This window comes from Ictidomys tridecemlineatus, chromosome 7, assembly GCF_052094955.1.
Source record: "Ictidomys tridecemlineatus isolate mIctTri1 chromosome 7, mIctTri1.hap1, whole genome shotgun sequence".
NCBI classification, from domain to species: Eukaryota; Metazoa; Chordata; class Mammalia; order Rodentia; family Sciuridae; genus Ictidomys; species Ictidomys tridecemlineatus.
This window is the reverse complement of record NC_135483.1, coordinates 25,897,094-25,917,067: the sequence shown is the minus strand read 5'-3', so window position 1 is coordinate 25,917,067 and position 19,974 is coordinate 25,897,094. Positions and strand designations below refer to the sequence as shown.

The 19,974-nt window shown below is 31.4% G+C and overlaps 1 protein-coding gene across 5 annotated transcripts in view; it reads right to left on the bottom strand.

Annotated features, from left to right (window-relative positions):
- Positions 1-869: 869 nt before the first annotated feature.
- Positions 870-19,974, bottom strand: part of Csmd3 (CUB and Sushi multiple domains 3) — a 1,083,924-nt gene continuing 1,064,819 nt past the window's right edge. For all 5 annotated transcript variants that reach the window (XM_005316223.4, XM_078016771.1, XM_040293722.2 and 2 more), the window contains 7 exons: positions 19,227-19,406; positions 17,631-17,696; positions 12,803-12,961; positions 10,728-10,840; positions 8,409-8,496; positions 6,039-6,174; positions 870-2,825 (listed from right to left, as the gene is read on the bottom strand). In XM_005316223.4, the coding sequence (XP_005316280.1) occupies positions 2,666-2,825; positions 6,039-6,174; positions 8,409-8,496; positions 10,728-10,840; positions 12,803-12,961; positions 17,631-17,696; positions 19,227-19,406 (902 nt within the window). In that variant the 3' untranslated portion in view covers positions 870-2,665. The remainder of the gene's footprint in view (positions 2,826-6,038; positions 6,175-8,408; positions 8,497-10,727; positions 10,841-12,802; positions 12,962-17,630; positions 17,697-19,226; positions 19,407-19,974) is intronic.

Below are 19,974 nucleotides of genomic sequence, written 5' to 3'. Positions count from 1 at the left end.
AGCAAAATAGAATAAAAACAAAAACAAAATAGAGTGAATTAAAATCTAGAAGGCATCATGAGTGAAAGGTGGGTAGTTAAAAGTTGGCAAAGTGGATACAGTTACATCAAGAGACATTTATTTCAAATTGAAAGTGTCATAAACAGAAAGTTGTTAAAGACTGGAGTTTGAGGTTCAGAAATATATAGACTGTCTTGTGTTAAAAAAAAAGTTGCCTAATAAAATTGAACTTAATAATAATTTATAAATTATTATTTAATAATATTTTATAGTTATTTAATAATAATTTATAGAAACAATCACTTTCTCAAGTATAGATGTTTACATGTTAAAATCCTGTTTTTCTAAGTAGAGCATGCACAGAAGCAGCCTGCTTACCCAAGACCTTTTGACATCAGGAGCTCAAAACACTTAGCACAGAACAGAATAACTCTCCCTGGAAAAGGAGCATGGGATTCCCCCTCACCCCACCCACAGAAGCAAAAGAACTCTAAAACAATTACTTCTTATCATTCCAAAAAAGGGAGAGGGAAAGCTGTCCTTCCCTTTCTTTTTCTTGGTAAGCCTTCAATAAAGCTCTTCACTTTTATAAAACCTTTTGTCAAAAAGTATTGGCTTCCTCTTGACACTAGTCATAAGCCTTGCTCAGTACCAGTACATATATTTACTGGGAATCTATTAACCTCTGAGTGTCATATTTGAGCAATTATGGAATACAAAGAATAAATATGCCTATATTTTATTATTATGTTATTAACTAAATACATGTAATATGTAATTTGGGAACTTTTAAAAACACCAAATAAATGTGTATTGTCCATTCCATTTACTCTCAGACCAGTTGCAGATAATTTTGAAAAGAAAACACATTTTACAAAAGCAATTATCCATTTTTATTTTGTTTACATTGCACTGAAAATTTACATCATACTTTTACAAAGTTTTTTTTTCATAAAAATATACTTCTTTACAAAAGTGTATGCATTAATATAAGAGGAGTAGCCAGTTGCAGAAGAAACATTGTTTAAACAAGATCTTAAATGTATTAACCTTAACATTAGTGAATGAATCATTGTTATTGCAGTCATTTGAATAAACAAGAATAAATAACTGATGGAATAAAATTTAAAACCGCATCCTGTCAGTAGAGTACAATGTTGAGAAAATTGTATGAATTTCCAAAACAATGTATCTCAAAGTGGTTTACAAGAAATTCACTAAATGTAGAGATAGATCCAAGCAGGGCTCCCAGGTGCAATGGTTTCTCTTAGGCACTCTGTCTCATGATACAAAAAGTTGAGACCATTCACAGAGTAGTCCATATTTGAAAGGGACAACAGAGAGTTCACACTGGGTACACAATTTTATTCAATGAAGTGAAACATGCTAAAAAGGAAGACAATGAACTAATAAATAAAAATGCTGGCATTGCTATATGATATAGTCTGTATATGAGCCACCAATAACTTACAACGATGTATCTCAATCTGACAATGGAAGAAACCTGTTGTATCTGAAACCTGCTTTTCAAAGAATAAGGGTATAGAAATTTCAAAATATGTGAAAATTTGATAAATCCACAAGTTAAGGAAACAAATTTATATTGATGATTTGAAAGATTGCTCTTTCCTTCAATCTTATGCTTAGGGGCTAAAAAAACAAAGTATATTTCTAACTCTTTGTTAGAAATTTAAAAGTGTCAAAATGTTATATTTAAAGGGTTGACTGGAAGTATATGCAGACATACCATAAATTAAATACAAGAGATTATTAGTGGATGCTATTTGGTCTTTCAAAAACATTGGAAAGGTTGGTAGAAAATGGGAATAAGTTTTAAATCTCAGATAACTGCAAAATAATCATCTTCATAGGTAATTTTTGTCAGTCAAAATGGTTTCTTGATGAAAAAACACTGAAGACACTACCCATGGCTCACTGAATAAAACTCGTTATTCCATAAAAATGAAATTGAGAAGGTAGCACAAGGACCTTGCCATCTGTAAAACCTATGACCACCAGTCTCAAAAGAACAATAGCAATATGATATCAAAGAACAAAACCGGTCAAATCCCTATGGACAACCTGATCTCTCCTGTGCCATAAATTAGCTCATAAACATTTAAAGGAACGACTCAATCTTAAATAACCATGAAGATAAGGAAAACAATGCCTTCATTAACAGGAATGAGAAGTGGATATTGTGGTATGCAGTACAGACTTATGGGTGTGATGGAGCTCATGACAGTTAAGTCAGTGATCTATTGACTCTTGTAAGTATAGCTCTTATTTTCTACCCTATATCTTTTTTTTTTTTTGTAACCCAGTCCCTCTAATATAGTTTATAAAGCACAGAAATACTGATAGTGGATGCTCCTCCAATATATGCAAATAAGTTTATGTTTTAGAATAATCTCCTTTTTAAAAAAAGCAAATAAACTGTGAGTAAGCACTCTCAGAGTGCAGCTGAAATTTCTGTAAAACTCTCCATGGTAAACATGAAGAAGAATTATGATCCAGTTTATGAAAAAACACTCTTCTGTATCATTCCTCAGGAAAAGGTGACCCAGCAAGTCCTGAAAAGTGTGCTTTGTTTAGCAGTGAACTAAATGTGCACTGTTTTGTGTGTCGATTTCCAAGATTCTGAAGAAGGCCAAGAGTTGCCACGTTATACCATTGTGCAAACCGTGTTCAAGTTGGGATCAAATCGTACCGCCTTTCCTTCCACTGATTTGGCATTGGTGTCATACATGGGGTTTTCAAAAGCTGCTTGGCCATTGTTGTTTTCATGAACTGAGCAGCCTGTGTACTGTGTTTTGGGTGCAGTCCTGTTGATGAAAGCATCAATTAATTGTGTTAACTTTCTTTCAGAAACAGCAGAGTAGGACTCAAACATAATGTATTTATGTTTTCATTGTTGTTGGATAACATCATTTGAAAGTATTAATTAAAAATAATAATAAGTCAAACTCAACAACTTAGCCTTTTAAATCCTGAATGGCTTTTATGATTTACATACAACAAATATTTATGTATAGCACCAGTGTAAATCATATAATAAATCATATTATGACCACTCTAAATTTTCTTGTGAAATACAAACTTAATATTATAAATTTTGCATAATAAAATAAATTATCATGATGAATTTAAAACTCATTACCATTTCCTCATTTACTCATCAAATATTACAGGGCATCTATTATCTGCTGGGTATTCATTCTAGGCACTGGGTATAGAGTATTATTTAAACAGCAGATAAAGCTATTACTCTCATAGCTTTTATAATGTAGTGTTAGAGAAAAATGGATAAATTTAAAATAAACAAAACAAGAAAAACAAGTTGTTATGAGAATTGTTATGATGCAAAGAAAAATGATTGATATGATAAAATATAAGTAGGAGCCACTTTAGAACAGGTAATTAGAAAATAAGTCTCTAAGAGGTAAAATTTAATCCTTCATGTCCTGAAGTTTTGCACTAATAATGAGAAGGGAATTCTGTTAAGAATAGGCAACTTGTACTAAGGCCTACTTTGGGAAGGAGTATCCAGAAAACCAAATAATTTGATTTTTAAAATTATATACATTAGATGCAAATCAAAACTATACTGAGATTTCAACACAGTCAAGATGTCACTCATTAAGAATACACATAAAAAATGTTAGAGATGATGTGGAGAAAAAGGAATACTTTTATACTGTTGATGGGATTAGCACATCTACTATGGAAATTTCTCAAAAGACTAGGCATGGATCCACCATCTGATTCAGCTATGTCATTCCTTGGTATTTATAATAAGGATTTAAAGTCATCATACTATAGTGATACATGCATACCCATGTTTATAGCAGCATAATTCACAATAACCAATCTACGGAACCAGTCTAAGTGCCCATCAATGGATGAATGAATAAAGAATAAAGAATATATGATATATATATATATATATATATATATATATATATATATATCACAGACACACATAATAGAGTTCTATTCTGTCATAAAGAAAAATGAAATTATGTCATCTGTAGGAACATGGATGGAACTAGAGACCATTGTGTTAAGTAGAATAAGCCAAAATCAGAAGATTAAGTGTCACATGTTTTCTCTCATACGTGGAAGCTAGTGAAGAAAAAGGAAACGAAAGGTGGTGTGGCGGGGGCAAACAGGGAACTCATGAAAATATCAAAGGAAGATCAGCAGAAGAAAGGGCCTAGTGGGAGGGAGGTGGAGAGGGTAGAGAAAAGTCCTGGGGAGTAATATTGGCCAAATTACATTGTTATATATTGTGTGCCTGTATGGATATGTAACAAAGAGTCCCATCTTTATGTACAACTATAATGCACCAATTTAAAAAAATGTGGACAGAAAAGAAGAGAAAAATGTTGTTAATAAATTAAAAAATCAAAAAAGAAATTAATACTGATATGAATGTCATAAAAACAGTTTCTAAAGAGTTATGATAATTAAACATTTGTCTTTAAGTGATAAAACACATGGAGTCTACTAGGCTGGCTTGTGTAAATTACTTGTCTGGAATTTCCTCTTCAGTTCTTTATTTCTCCCACATTACACTTGCTTGTTTCAAGTTTATCTTTCTCACATCTCAATGTATAATTTGCTGACATTTGTCATGAAACAAAAGCAGGCAAACCATATGACCCAATTATCACATTTTTGGACATATAGCCAAAAGAATATAAAACACATGTTCAAAAAAAAGTTATACAGAAATATTTATAGCAGCACAATTCACAATGTAGAAGGACCCAAGGTATGGACATATTCAAACAAAACAATGTATTCATACAATGGTACATCAATCATTCAGCCACATAAAGGCATGAAATACTGATGCATGCCATCAAATGAATTAAACTTAAAAAAATATTTTGCTACATTTAAGAAGGCTGACACAAAACGTAACACATTGTATAAGTTCATTCATATGAAAAACCTATAATAAGCAAGCCAATAAGAGTGTTGCAGATGGCTGAAGTTTGAGGTAACAGAAACAGGGAGTGACTGCTCATTGAGTGTATAGTTTCCTTCTCTAGTAATGAAAATGTTCTGGAAATACATAGTGTTGATGGCAACAGAACACTGAAAATGTACTCAATGCCACCAAATTGTACACTGAAACATGGTCCAACTGGTAAGTATACATGCTACATGTATTTTACAACAACAGTAAAGAGCTGGCATAACTTTTTTTTTATATAAATAAATTTAGTGATGGTTTTCCTTTATCTACAAATATACTCTGATATTGATCAGACATTAACAGCTTGTAATTTATAATTATATAATTCTTAGATATTACATACTGAAATATAATGAAAACATTATTTTGGAAAAAATGCGGTTAGATAATATTAATCAAATTATCTGGTTACCTATATTTTCTCCTTGATAAATAGTTGTCCCAAATAGTGGAGAATAATATACTAAAACCACTTACCAAAATTCGGTACTTGACAGGTAAGCAGGACTTACTAATAATATTTATAGCCATACACTCTCACAAATATAGCATATTAATTGCCTAATTTTTACAAGCAACAGGAGGCAATGAGAGGATTAGAGAATTTTATCAGCTGTCTACCCAGGTAAAATCAGTCAGTATTGTCTTGCGAACAAAGAGGTCTGGACAAAATCTTCTTCCTAGTTCTCTAAATAAATCTGGCAGCAGATATCACCTCTTCAATTTAAACCTTAACCTAGATTTTCTATCTCTAAAGTCTCATTATGGATAATGTAAAAATAACTTGCATAATTAGTTCTATACCAGGAAACTGACAGAAAAATGAGGAAGAGTTAGGTTGAATGCTTATGCAATTTAACAGAGCAATCTTTGTAATGTGTATGTAGAATTGCAGGCGTGGGCTAGGGAAATAAAGTTTTCAACAACTGTAGCAATAGTTGGCACACAGATTTCAACAACAAAAAAACAAAAGGAGATTAGGATTTAAACAAAGGCAATGGATATAATGAGATTTTTGGAGCATTTGATAGTTAAAAATCAATTGACTTACCTTTGTTTATAAAGATAAAATCCAAATCCTGCAAAAATAAGTGCAAAAAAAGGCACAAGAATAGCAATGGCCACAGAACTACTATTTGTACCATGAGGCTGATTTGAAGAATTTGAACCTTCTGACATATTTAGTCCTACAAAGTACAAAAAATAAAAAACACAGAAACAACTCGATGTTATAATTCATTTCTCCTTTTATAAGTCATTTAATTCCTTCCATCCTCAAAATATCTATTCTGAAATATACATAGTAAACAAAAACAATTCTTGAAACATCTTCAACTCATTTCCACACATTTTTGCACAATGCCTACAATGTATAGGTATTTTTTAAGGGAAGGATATAAACTAAAAATTAAGTAGTGCCCTTGAACTGAGTTCATATATTAGTGGGAAGACTTATGGAGACATTGTATATGTCAAGTATGAATTAATGGTCAATGTGCTTTAGAAAGAAAAGGTGTATACATACATTGAGTCTGAACTCATGGTCATGTGCTTTAGAAAGGGAAGTGCTTTAGATAAGCCACACAGCACATTTGGAGGACATGCAATGTAGGTTTGGCCTTGAAGAAAAAGTAGAACAACAAATAAAGAAGGAAGCAGCAGCAGCATATAAAGAGACATGGGAAGATGATGGTATATCTACAGAACAAACACTGACTTGTAGTAGGAGAAAGAAGGTTAAACTAAGAAGCCATAGCTTGCCTCTGAGAGGGAAGAAATATTCTTTTATATTTATTTCTTTTTTCTTGGTACTGGGAATTGAACCCAGGGAGTTTAACCACTGAGCTTTTTTTAAAACAATTTATTATTATTATTTATTATTATTATTATTATTATTATTATTATTTTAAAACAGGGCCTCACTACATTGTTGAGGCTGGCTTTGAACTTGCAAACCTCCTGCCCCAGCCTCCCCAGCCTCTGGAATTACAGGCATGTTCCACTGGGCCAGGCTGGAAAGGAAAATGCTGAGGAGCTCCAAGTTGCTATTCACCTCACTGAGGGATGACTAATGGTGTTTAGAAATGAAGGATCCAGTGATAAGATACAGGAATTAAAGGAGTGACTGTGGTGATGTGGACATGAAGGAAGGCAAACTGGAAGCAACTGCAGCTAGAAGGTCATAGCAAAAACCCAGATTTAAAAGGAAATTAAGATTTGAACCAGGGCATTAGGAAGACAGGAAAAGATAGATTTGGTAACATTTCATAGTCAAAAACATAAGTTGTTTGTGTGGATGGCACAAGTAAGATGACACAGAACTGATTTTTCTACTTCAAGATAAGCAAATGGCAATGGCATTGCTTGAGTTGGGAAGTGAGAAAAATCAGACTTATCAACATGTTGGCACAGGGAGGGAAAAGAGCAAATAGCTAACAGCTCTTTTTCAAAAATAAAAGCTCCGTTTTAAAGGTTCTGTTTTAGACATGCAGTGTTTGAGACACTTCAGGGGATATTAAATGAAAATGTATTACATTCAATGACACAACTGTGTTAATGAGCTGTATTAATGAATGTTTTAGGCTGTTTTTAAAAGGAAAAAAAATAAGTAAAACAATATGTGGTATGGCTTATTATTATCATTCATTTAGAGAAAACTGAATTTCCTTTTCAACTATGCCATAACTTTGTCTGTATTATCAAAACATTAATACCCTTTTCTATATCTTGTTTCTCCAATGTATCAGTATATTTATGAAAATTTCAAAGCAATGATTTTTTTTAAAGATGAATGTTAAACAGTAGCTTTTAGAGACTGAATCAATTTTTATATATCTATACCATAGTGTAGTAATGGGAGACAGTAGATTTTTGGAAAGGTATACACCAGAAGTTATATTTATAAACATATTCTAAGAAGACCATTAAATGTTTACCCGCATATTAGAAGAGTTTGAAATGAGGATGCTAAAAATTTGTGCCTCTCATCAAAAAAAAAATACATATTTCCTCAAGTTTCTCACAAAGGTACTATGTTTTCAGAGGAGTAAGAAAATTGTAACAATATTCAAACTGAAAAGAAGTAGTATAGTTCTCATGAGATAAGATGAAATAATTTACAGTTTAATATTTACTTCATTTCTATATTACTTTTTCTTATTTTTACTTGCTTAAGGGCTAGACAGTTTGTCATATTTATTAGAAATATGATGAAAAGCTAAACATCATACAGAGTTGTTACACAGAGAACTGACATTTTGAGGAAAGTGATTATTGTAAAAAAATGCTATCAAATGTATCAATTTTGACAATGCAGAATTCAAAATATAGTAAGTATGCCTAACATATAAAGTCTACTCTGTTTTCTCATGCTGTCTAGGGTAATAAAGGAACTACATGAAAACCAAAATTAATACATTACCCAGTCTTTGTAGTCCAAATTGCCCATAATCTTTGCCTTGAATAAATCCTTGAAATACATAAGTAGCTCCATCAGGCTCAGCAGAAACCTAAATAAATTTGAAAGTCTGATTAAATATGAAGACTAGCTATGGCTATATTTTTCTGGTCTTAATAAATGCCCAATTTTATTCTGAAATGAATATTATCCAATGTTCCTTTCTTCAATCCTTTCCCTCCTAAGTAAAACGACACATTGTGCTAAATTCTCCATTATAAAAAGGAAAGTAAAATTTCCAATTTAAGTAACTATGATATTGAAAAGAGGGGACTAGTTGTTAATATAATGACTTAGGAGTATAGATCTCTCATAGGCTAAGAAGTCTATTGTCCAAAAAATGGCATTAATATGATAAACAAGAGTGAGGCAAATGGTAAATTTAAAAATAAAATATAATAACACTGTTCTTTGTAAATAAGGTTACTCCTCTCATGGTACATTCATTCGTCCTACCCTAACACCTTCACAGAAAGTGTACACTGTGACCTGCTTTAGCCAAGGACATGTAAATGGCTGAGCATAGGTCAGTTGTTGGCCTAAACCATTGAGGCATATTTTCCATTACACTAAGTAAAAGATGCTAGTCACAAAAATCCACATATTACATGACTTTGTTCATACAAAAGTCCAGAAAAAGGGAGTATATAGAGGTATAAAATATATTGCTCAGGGGTAGAGTGAGAATGAGGGTTGGGTTAATAGCAAAGGTGTGGGTTTCTTTTTAAGGTGATGAAATTACTTTAAAATCATCATACTTATGGATTCATGTAATCGTCAATATTCTTATGACCACTGAATTGTGTACTTTACAGAGATGAACATAGGCCATGTGAATATCTAAATTAAACTGTAAATAAAGAAACATATGTCAATATATTTATTTCAAAACCATAGAGCTTACTTCAGATCCTCTTGTTTTCCTGTGAGCTTCTGATTTCTTTAAACATGCTCCAGATGGCTGCTGCCCCTCTAGCCTTAGCCCCAGAAAGAGTCACTGGAGTGAGCCCATATAAACTCAATACCACAGCCCAAGTATAGATCTCTCATAGTGAACCCAGATAGATGAGAAAGAACTAAATACTTATTGTTGTTTGACCCTGAAATATTATGGCTGTATCCAATGCTGTAAATGCCGACTACTATGTGTTTTTAAATGTGTATAAAGTCTTATATTTAAAAAACCTCATACGTATAATGTCATTTGATCTCATTAGTAAAACAGAAATTAATATATTTCAATGATCCTGAAAACTAACTAGTAATGTGAATACATCCTGAAATTTGTGCTAATTAGTGGCAATTAGTTACTTAAATCATGGGTGTTTCCATAAAAGTAGTAAGAAATTTTAATCTCTACCCTAAAAATCAAAGAATACCAAATTACCTATGGACAACTGGTATTCATAAGTGATTTATTATCACTAGACATTATGTTCTGGTCATGGTCATTTTTTTAAATAAAATACTTCTAAATATAATAATTCAAACTCTAATACTTTAATAAATGAATTCATTTTTGTTTTCTATACGAAATAATATAATTAAACAATTTAAGCATACTTATAACTTAGGTTCCTTTCCAATTCCACAAGTAATGGTACAGAATAGTGAAAGAGGATGGACAACTTTTTCCTTGGGAATCAAACTTACTGAAGCCTATAACTGAATATTTTATTTTTATCATTGTATCTTCCTTGTAAAAGAAGGCTTGGTATTTGAAAATATGGTCTGATATTCATGCTTATTCTTCAACAAAGATGCCTGCCCAGTGTATTAATATATTACTTAATGCTTTCAACTATCAATTGAGAACATCCCATTCACATAAATGACTGAATTGTAAAGCTACAGTAACTATCGCCTTACAGGAAGCAGCTTACATAAGTTGCTCTTCATGGACTATTTTATAAAATATTCTAAATTCATAATTCAACTTAATGGACATACTTAATTTTCTTATACATTTTGTAAATACATTGCATATGCCTCACATACTGGTTCAAAAGAATGAATTAGATTTGATCCAGATTTATTTATCAGACTATAGACTATAGCCAGAATATATTTGATGCAATCAATGAATACATTACAAAAGTATGCAAACATGTCAGAATTCAATAATCAAAGGCTTGATACTTTAGGATATTAAATACTTGTACTTATCAATATATGTATGTATAAATATGTTATGTTCACAGTGAGCTAAATTTACAAAATTCATTTTTTTCCTGGACAAACTATAAATTAATTAAAATCAGCAGAATTTTTAAAAATACTTACAAAGCCATCCATGGCCCAATTTTCCTCCTTCATTTTCTTCACAGAAGCATGAGCTGGTACTTTAATAAGATATATGTGTAACATTAGCCGAGCTTCCTGGCTTTTATATATACCTGTGAAATGCATGGACATCTTAGTATACTTAATTTTATAAATAGTTATTCCTCGCTTCACTATTTACTACTCCTTAAGTATATCATGTAAGTAATGTGATAGGAAAAGAAATAAAACAAGTCCCAAGTCAAAGATGGCTTCACACATGGTGCTTTCCTTAAATACTGCAATATATATTGATCTCTCTTTCAGTTGAAATATCAACTTGAGTCTGCTCTATGAGGTATGAATTACCTAGGCTACTAAAGATAAATATCTTTATTTATAGCAACATAATTCCATGATATTGCAAACAAAGTGATTTCTTTCCCTAATCAAATTAGTAAGAGCACAAACCGGAAGTTAAAATTCCCATTTTTGTTAATACTTAGTTAGGTGCTAACACTGTGAATGTTCTAGGTGCTACTGGAGCCACAAATATGAATATTTGTTTTTCCTAAACTTAAGATTTTTCAATAAAGTAGGAAGTATAAGTAAGTTACACAAGTAAGTAAAACACATGAGAGAATATAATAAATAAAAGACCAGAAGAGAGACTGACCATTCCACACTGAAGCAGATACTTATTTAAGGAAATACTTAGGAAGAAAAAGAACATCTGAGCTAGGTTTTGAAAATTTAGCAGGATTTTTAGTCCAAGAAAATAATAGAACTAATGGCATAATATATACAATTTCTTTTACAGAGTGAGTATCCTAAAATTGAGAATGAGCTGCAATATAAATACATTTGGAGAATAGAAGAAAATAAGACTAGATAAAAATTTCATGATTAGCATTTACTTCAATTTTTACTCTATTCATTGACTCCCCTTATCATTTAACTACGGATAAGGCACCATTAGAATATTCTGGGCATACAAAAATAAGATATGCAAAATTTGACCCAAAGTAAATTGCAAGAAATAAAAAGAGGACATAATTAAATTTCTCAACAAAAATATCACTGGAAAATTTTTATAATTATTTTGTGTGAAGACAATAAGCAAATTCTAATTAAGTCAATCAAACATCTTCTGTTTGTTTCTCTATATTTGTAGGGATTTATTTTGAAGTTTTTCTACATTGTAAAAAATAATACCTTTCATTTGGCTATCATTTACACAAAGTAAAGAAAAACCATTTAGATTTCAAAGGTAAATAATCATAACTTAAATGCATTTTCTCAGTTATATAAAGTTTTTTTTTTCCATTGATATTATACAATTGTGTATATTTTGAAAAATATAACACTAAATTCAGCCAGACGTGGTGGTACATGCTTATAATCCCAGCTGCTCTGGAGGCTGAGACAGGAGGATCGCCAGTTCAAAGCCAGCCTCAGCCATGGTGAGGTGCTAAGCAACTCAGTGGGACCCTGTCTCTAAATAAAATACAAAATAGGACTAGGGATGTGACTCAGAGGCTGAGTGCCCTGACTTCAATCCCTGGTACCCTCCCTCAAAACTTCTAATACTCTTTAGTAAGTTTAATGCAGGATCATTCAATAATATAAAGCAATGCTCAATATTTCTTCTAAAATTTACAAAATCAGTGATTATTACATTATTTTTCATTTTATTCTTACCAAAATATTAATAATTATACTGAATAACTATATAGCCAAGACATTTGCTGTATATAGATATATATCTATGTCTCATATTTGCAATATCAAATATAAGTATTTCATATTTAAAAGTGAGAATTCTATTCTAACACATAATAGTTTATTTCAACAACAAAAAAATTCTTGAAGAAATTTAACTTCAAAACTGAAGAGTTTTATTTTTGTATAATAATATTCACTTATCAGTCCAAAAGCCAGAGAGGCTTATTTCTGAAAAAAATTATGGATGTCATAATAAACAAATATTTCAATTATTTCACAGTATAAAATCATTACTAGAATTATGAAGGCATAATAAAATGAGAGCATGAAGGCACTATTTTTGTTGCTTATTTTTTTTTTTAATGCAATACCTGAAAGCAGAAGTTCCATGTTGCTATTGCTCAGGGTAGCATTAACTCTCCCAGTAGAAGCATTGAAACTAGTCACTGTCAAGGTCATGGGTTGTTTCCTTCCTTTGAAATTGTAAGAGCCTTTCCATATATAATTTTGTGCAAACACATCATCAGGTACTGTGAATAGATAAATAAATTCCACATTTTAATTTTATAGTGTCCTGTAAATATAAGTATTAAAGAGTAATTTAAAGAATATCAGCTTATTGAATGATGTTATTTTACAAAATACACAATAATGTTGTGTATTTTGTAAAATATCATCTTTAATTATTCTTATAAAAATGTTTCAAGTTTTTAAAAATAAATCAAAATTATATTGGCTAGATTTCCTCACATGTCATCAATAAGAAACAATACCAATTAAAGACATAAGGCTTTATGTAGAACCCAGATAAATATAAGCTTTACTTATACTTGGTCTTCTATAACATTATCTGTCTTTCAGAAGGAAAATAAAATGATTTTACTGAGCCGAATAAGTCTATGCATAAGTTCTAAGAGGACTGTTTTTCTCCTAGCAGTGGGAAAAGGTTCATAGGTGGAAAAGCACAGAATAAATCTGTCCCATTTGCAAAATGGAGGGAATACTTCTGTGGCCCCCTTATGGAATACTGAGTTCTGATATTCCAATAATAGATGCTACTGAAAAAGAGCAGGGCTGAACTATATTGACAGCTGTGAGGTTTATAGGTATTTTTAGAAATAAAAGAATTGTTGCTTGAATTGCCCAGTTCTCATGGGAGAAAGATTAAGTGTGGCAGAATACAGCAGAAGGGTTAGGCACTGGGGTTAGGCTGCTTGTATTTAACTCCCTCCTCTACATTTTATAAATTGTGTTATCTTGCATAAATTACTTAACTCTAGACATTAATTTCCTCCTAATATAAGTGATTAACATAGTTTTTAGAGAGATTAAATGACAAAGAATGTGAAGTATTTAGCTAATTGCTACCTGCTACCATCACTATTATTATTACTATTACAATTATTATTATTATCCAGATAGAATAGGGAAATTATTGCTTTTATAGATTACTGAACAACTAGTAAAATATACACTTAGTAGTCACGTAGTTACTGTCATGAAAAATCTATAGCACTGGCTCTGTAAACTTTGCTAAGTCATTTTCCTATTGGCACTGACCCCTTGAACTTTTAAGTTATACTGCTATGTGTGATGAGGAACCTTATCTAAAAGTTTGATATAGTATATGAATACAGACCCTTCATTTGGTAAACATCTTAGATAACTTTGGCTAACAAAATTGTGTCTAGAAATGGTTTGTAAAATACAGTGACAAGATAAATTGCCCAATATTAAAAATTTTCAAGGTAGATAGGGGTAACAGGCTCTTGGTTGCAGAAATTAGAGAAGATAAAAGCAGAAAGATGTTCTAATAGCAGTGTTTAGCAAATAGTAGATACTCAGTAAATAAGTGTTGTATCTCTGATTGTTTACCTTCCCTAGCCTACATTGTGATTGCTCTTCACTGCCACCAAAGCTTTCATTAAAATCTGCCATACCTAATGATCTTGTATCCTTTGTGCTTAGAGAAATGAAAGAGCATTAACTGAAGAATATAAAAGAACATATCAGTCACAGAGGTAATAGTCATGGAACAAGAGAGGTAGCAGTAGCAGAAAAGTCAGCTGCATCAGGATTAATCATTAATGTGGTAATAAAGGTTTAATGATGGGCACTTAAGGAAAAAAAAGAAAAAAAATCTAAGATAATTTTCTCATTTAAATGGTAGCAATATGTCCATTATTGTAGATTCCAAGCTATCAACATAACATCTACTGAATGCAGAGTATGGAGAATTCCCAGAGTTGACAATAGTGAGCCTTCACCTTTCCCACACAAAAGTGGGAAGTAAAACCTCATGGAGGAATGGAAGAGACAGACATTATTTGGTTACTGTACTCCAACTACGATGGGAATGACATTTCTTTCTATTAAGTCTATTATGAGATTTATGTATAGTCAAGTATTTGGCAGTTCTGTGTAAACTAAAGTGTCATCCACATTGACGTAGACATCAGTAAAAAGGAATAATATGGTCATGATCACTTCTTTTTTATTTTTTATTTTTCTAGTTGTAGTTGGACACAATACCTTTATTTTATTTATTTTTATGAGGTGCAGAGAGTCGAACCCAGGACCTTGCACATGCTAGGTGAGCACTCTACTGCTGAGCCCCATGATCACTTCTTTCAAAATATGTTTGAATTCAAACTTATTTCAAAGACTTCACACCATTGCAAATACACAAATACGAAATCATGTCCCTGACCTTGATTGATTGCCAACTTTTATTCTTGTCAGTTTAGAGTAATATAATCACTGTTTCCTGGGACTTTAATGGAATTCTGCTCAGTGTTTTCTCATGTTAAAGATAACAGTTGATCTAGAATTTTTATAGATATTTTTACTCACATTGAATAAGTGTTTTCCTTTCTAGTTATTAAAAATTTTAAAGATTAGAAATTGGTGTTGAATTTTATCAAATATTTTCTTTGTCAATTACACATTGACCATAACTTCTATACTTTAACCTCCCACTGTGATATATTATATTTAAGTATTATTTAACAATGATATACCTTGCACATCAAGGTGAGTCCAATTTGATTTTGATGTTAGATTTTATTTGCAAAGATTTTATGGAAGATTTTCATCTATAATCCCAAGTCATGTGAACCTAAAACTCTGCCTGTTTATAATGTCTTTTGCTGAGCTGTTAATCATATAGAGCACACAAGAGGGAGCTGCAGTGTCTAGAAGAGTTTTTATAAAACTTGGGTGATCTGGTCTGTTACTTGAAAATTAGGTGGGACTCATCAGAGGAGCCATTTGAGTCTGGTGTTTCATTGTGAAAATAATTTTAACTATTCTTTTTTAATGGAATAATTCAAGCTATCTTTTATTAGTTCTATTAAGATATATTTTTCTAGTAATATGTGCATTTCATTTAATTTTTTAAATTATTCATGCTGATAGTTTTTTGCAATACACTTCTAACTTATTTAATCTGTTGCTTATGTAATTATGTTCACATTTTCTTTGTTTGCTATTATTTTTGCTAGAGATTCTTCTAATTTTTTCATTTTTTTTCAAAGAATTACCTTTGGTAATGTTGAGATAATTCTATTGTTTCTGTAGGTTTTTCTATTTAGTTCGTTGTAATCTTTATATGTTCTTAGCAGAGACACCTACCTTGTTAATTCTGAGGCTTTTTCTTTTCTAATATAAGATTTTTTAGGCTATAAATTTTCCTTATAATTTTTTTCCTATAGACCTCAAGTTCTAATATTTAGATTTTTCAATATAAATAAATTTTAGTAGTGTATATTCTACTTTAATGTCTTTTTTAAAATCGTGAGTTATTTATTAGTATTAATTTTGCTTTGAATTTCCAAACATACAGGAATGTTAATTCATTTTCTCATTAACCTTTAACTATATCATGGCCAAATATCAGGTTGAAAGACTAAATTTGCTCTGAAAATTTTTGGATTTGTTTATTTAATATACAATTGATTATTATAGTTATCTCATGTGCATGTTATAATCGATACAGAAATCTTTATATGTGGATACTGGATCAAACGTACGAATTCTCTGGCTTTCTTCAGTTTTCTTCACTTTTTGTCTGATTTGACAATTGGTTGGTCATTGCCTTTGTTTACTCAAGATGGTCCAGGTTTATATCTAATGTACTAGAGCTACCATTCAGAGAACCCACCTATTCCCAGATTAGAAAAATCTCCTTTGGGAAATTCTGGGTTCTGATTGACTATTATGGTTTTTAGACCCCATTGCTAATTCTACCTTATGCTGACATATTCTTTTACTGTCATAGTGGCAATCAACATGTTTACATTGAGTATTGAATAAATTAGTTTAAGTCTTAGAGATTTGTTAAGCACTCTACTTTGACAGCATATACATTGAGAACTTGTGAACTCAAGTAAAATCAGATCCTAACAGTATTCTTGGTCGAATGCAAGTAAGCCAAATCTGTATACAAGGTACACACTCATTAAATCCTTATTTTTATTTTTAACTTTGAATTTATATCACAGAAATGTAATCATAATACAAAAAAAGTAGCTCATATATTGAACATTTACTATGGGCTAAGCACTTTGCACTGTATTCTTATAAAGTTCATTATATAATAATCTAATCATTATTTCTTTGATAGATAAATGAATGGTGACTCAGACACATAAAATAATTTCCCAAGGTCATGGGTTAGAGAGTTCACAGATGAGAACTGCATCAAGATTATAGAATTTAAAGTCCATGTTCTTAATGATGGCTGGGTATTTAAATTTTCTTTTTGGATCCAATGATTACAAATAAACTGTACAAGTTCTAAAAGCTGCTGATCTACTGTGTGGATTTGTTTCTTTTTTAAATATACATGTTTAAAATTTTAAATAATATCTTGCTTTGATTTTAATATTTTAATTAAAGTATTTTCATTATATTATGTTCTTTACAGATCTTCAAAGGAATATTTATAGAGAAATCTATTAACAATATGTTTTGACACAGAGAACTATAAACAACATTTTTGAAATCTTAACATATCACAATCTTACACTATTTTAAATTCAATATCATATCACGAATGATCAAATTTGATATAGTAAGATACATAGTTTTTTCCATGCAAAGATATATTTTTCCAAAGAAATTTGGTCACTTTACCAAAAAAACAGTAGATTGATTTTAGACATAATGAGTTCAAAAAAAATAAATTAAATTACTAACCACTTAGCTTTGGGCTGGGTGTTCCCAGTGCAGGTCTAGGATCTTTCACCAGTATTTTGGAACCAGCTATGAAAACAAACAAGGGTTCAAAAAGTTGCTGTAATTAATAACACAAAAACACATAGTATAACACAATTCTATTATGAGATATTACATAATTTTCTCCAAAATGTCCTGTTCATCATAATATCTCACTCATCTTCTCAACATTTATTGTTTATCTAACAGCCTTAGTAATTATCTCCTTCAGAGTTCAGTGGGAAAAGGGGCTGATTGTTGCTGTCTTATCATATTGGGACTTTTTTTTAATTAGACACAAAAATTAATAGAAATAGGTGCTTCTGCCGTGGAAGCTGAGGGCTGAGGGTACGCACAAAAGGCAAACATTTTTTTGTGTAAGGTTCACACTTGTGGAATTTTGATGACCATTATTATCCAAAGTACAGGTATGAAGACACAAATTGGTGTGAATATACTGTGTATACAACCAGACATATGAAAAATTGTGCTCTATTTATGTATTATATTATATTATTTATTATTGTAAAAAAAAAGAATCAAAATGGTTAAAATAGCTCATGATGTACCAGGAATTGGATAAACACAAAAATGAAATCTTTTCAGTCAGACCAAAGGCAGCCCAAAACCAAAGAAATCATTTGAGTACTACAGGGGAATGCAAAGTTGTGGGAACTATAACATGTGTTTTTTGTACAGCACCTATCACAAAAACACTGTGATAGCTTTAGAATTAGATTTAGGTGTAGGTGCTTTAGGTGAATATCACTCGGGCGGGCTGCAGATGTGGAGAATATTTTGAAGAGAACAAATACTGATATAGCCAGAGAAGTTAAGCAGCTGTTGCAGTAGTCCCAGTAGAGATAATCCTAAACTGTATTACCATAGTAGTGTGATAAAACGGCATAAGAAAGCTATTGAAAATGTGGTGGATTTGTTTGGGATAATATCTAGGCAGATTATTACATTTCTAGTGTATAAAATTATATGATGGCTGTATCACTGAGAGAGAATATTAGAATAAGTCTAGATGGGAAAAGAAAATTTACAAGTTTAGTTTCACATCTATCGAACACTGAAATGTCTGAGAAATTCAAGTAGAGATGTCAAGGAAATAACTGACTATTTAAGTCTGAAGGCAAAAGAAGGCAAATGAACTAATGACATTAATTTCTAAATGAATTACATACAAGGGACTAAGGAAGCCATTGACTTAAAATGAGATCATCTAGGAGAGAATACAGGATAAAAGAAAAAGATAATGAAGTACTAAACCTTTAGAATATTATGGACGGCACTTTTTACAACAGCTCTAGAAAATGAATACACCTACCCTGAAAAGACAATATAAAGAAGGAATAAAGACAAGAAAAATCAGCAATCAGACATTTTGGAGAGATTTGAATAATATTTCTGTGTTTTGGGATTCAGAAGTGTTCGCATAATTCCTATTTTCAATGCTGGTCAACTAATATCACTTGTTCTTAAGCTAATGGGAATTAAGTTTCTGTCTCTTGTATCCAAGGAAGGCCTAATAGTATGTCTCTTATGTTAAAAGCTTCTATGGAGAAAACTTACCCTCACAAACAGGAACTTTTCCAGTCCAGGTGTTGTCAGATCTACACACTCTGTGTTCTGTTCCACCTGCTAAGAAAAAGCCAGGCTGGCAGGTATAAATTAGTGTATACCCATGAGATGGAAGGTCCATTCCTACTACATTTGTGTGAGCAGGAGTTTCTGGTTGTTTACAGCTGTGGGCTATATTAAGAAAAGAGAACAGTGTTAATTTACTACGTGCATTCTAAAGAAATTTTGAAATAAGAGTCACAATATAACTTTTAAAATCCTTTAATTAGGGCTGAGGATGTGGCTCAAGTGGTAGCGTGCTCGCCTGGCATGCGTGCGGCCCGGGTTCGATCCTCAGCACCACATACAAACAAAGATGTTGTGTCCGCCAATAACTAAAAAATAAATATTAAAAATTCTCTCTCTCTCTCTCTCTCTCTCTCTCTCTCTCTCTCTCTCTCTCTCTCTCTCTCTCTCTTTAAAAAAAATCCTTTAATTACATTATTGAAATATATATTTGATTTGTTATCCTAAAAACCCAAGGAAAATGTATCAATGTGACATACTAATACTCTACTATCTCCTAACAAAATGATCAGGAACACTGGTAGATGACAACAGAGAAAATGAGACAGGGAAAGGAACATAAGCTTACTATGGCTAATTAAGCTCATAGATGTATACTATATCACCACTTTAGAGAGACACAATGAATAATAAAATATATTAAAGGATCTAAATGTCCTATGGTAAGATGCCT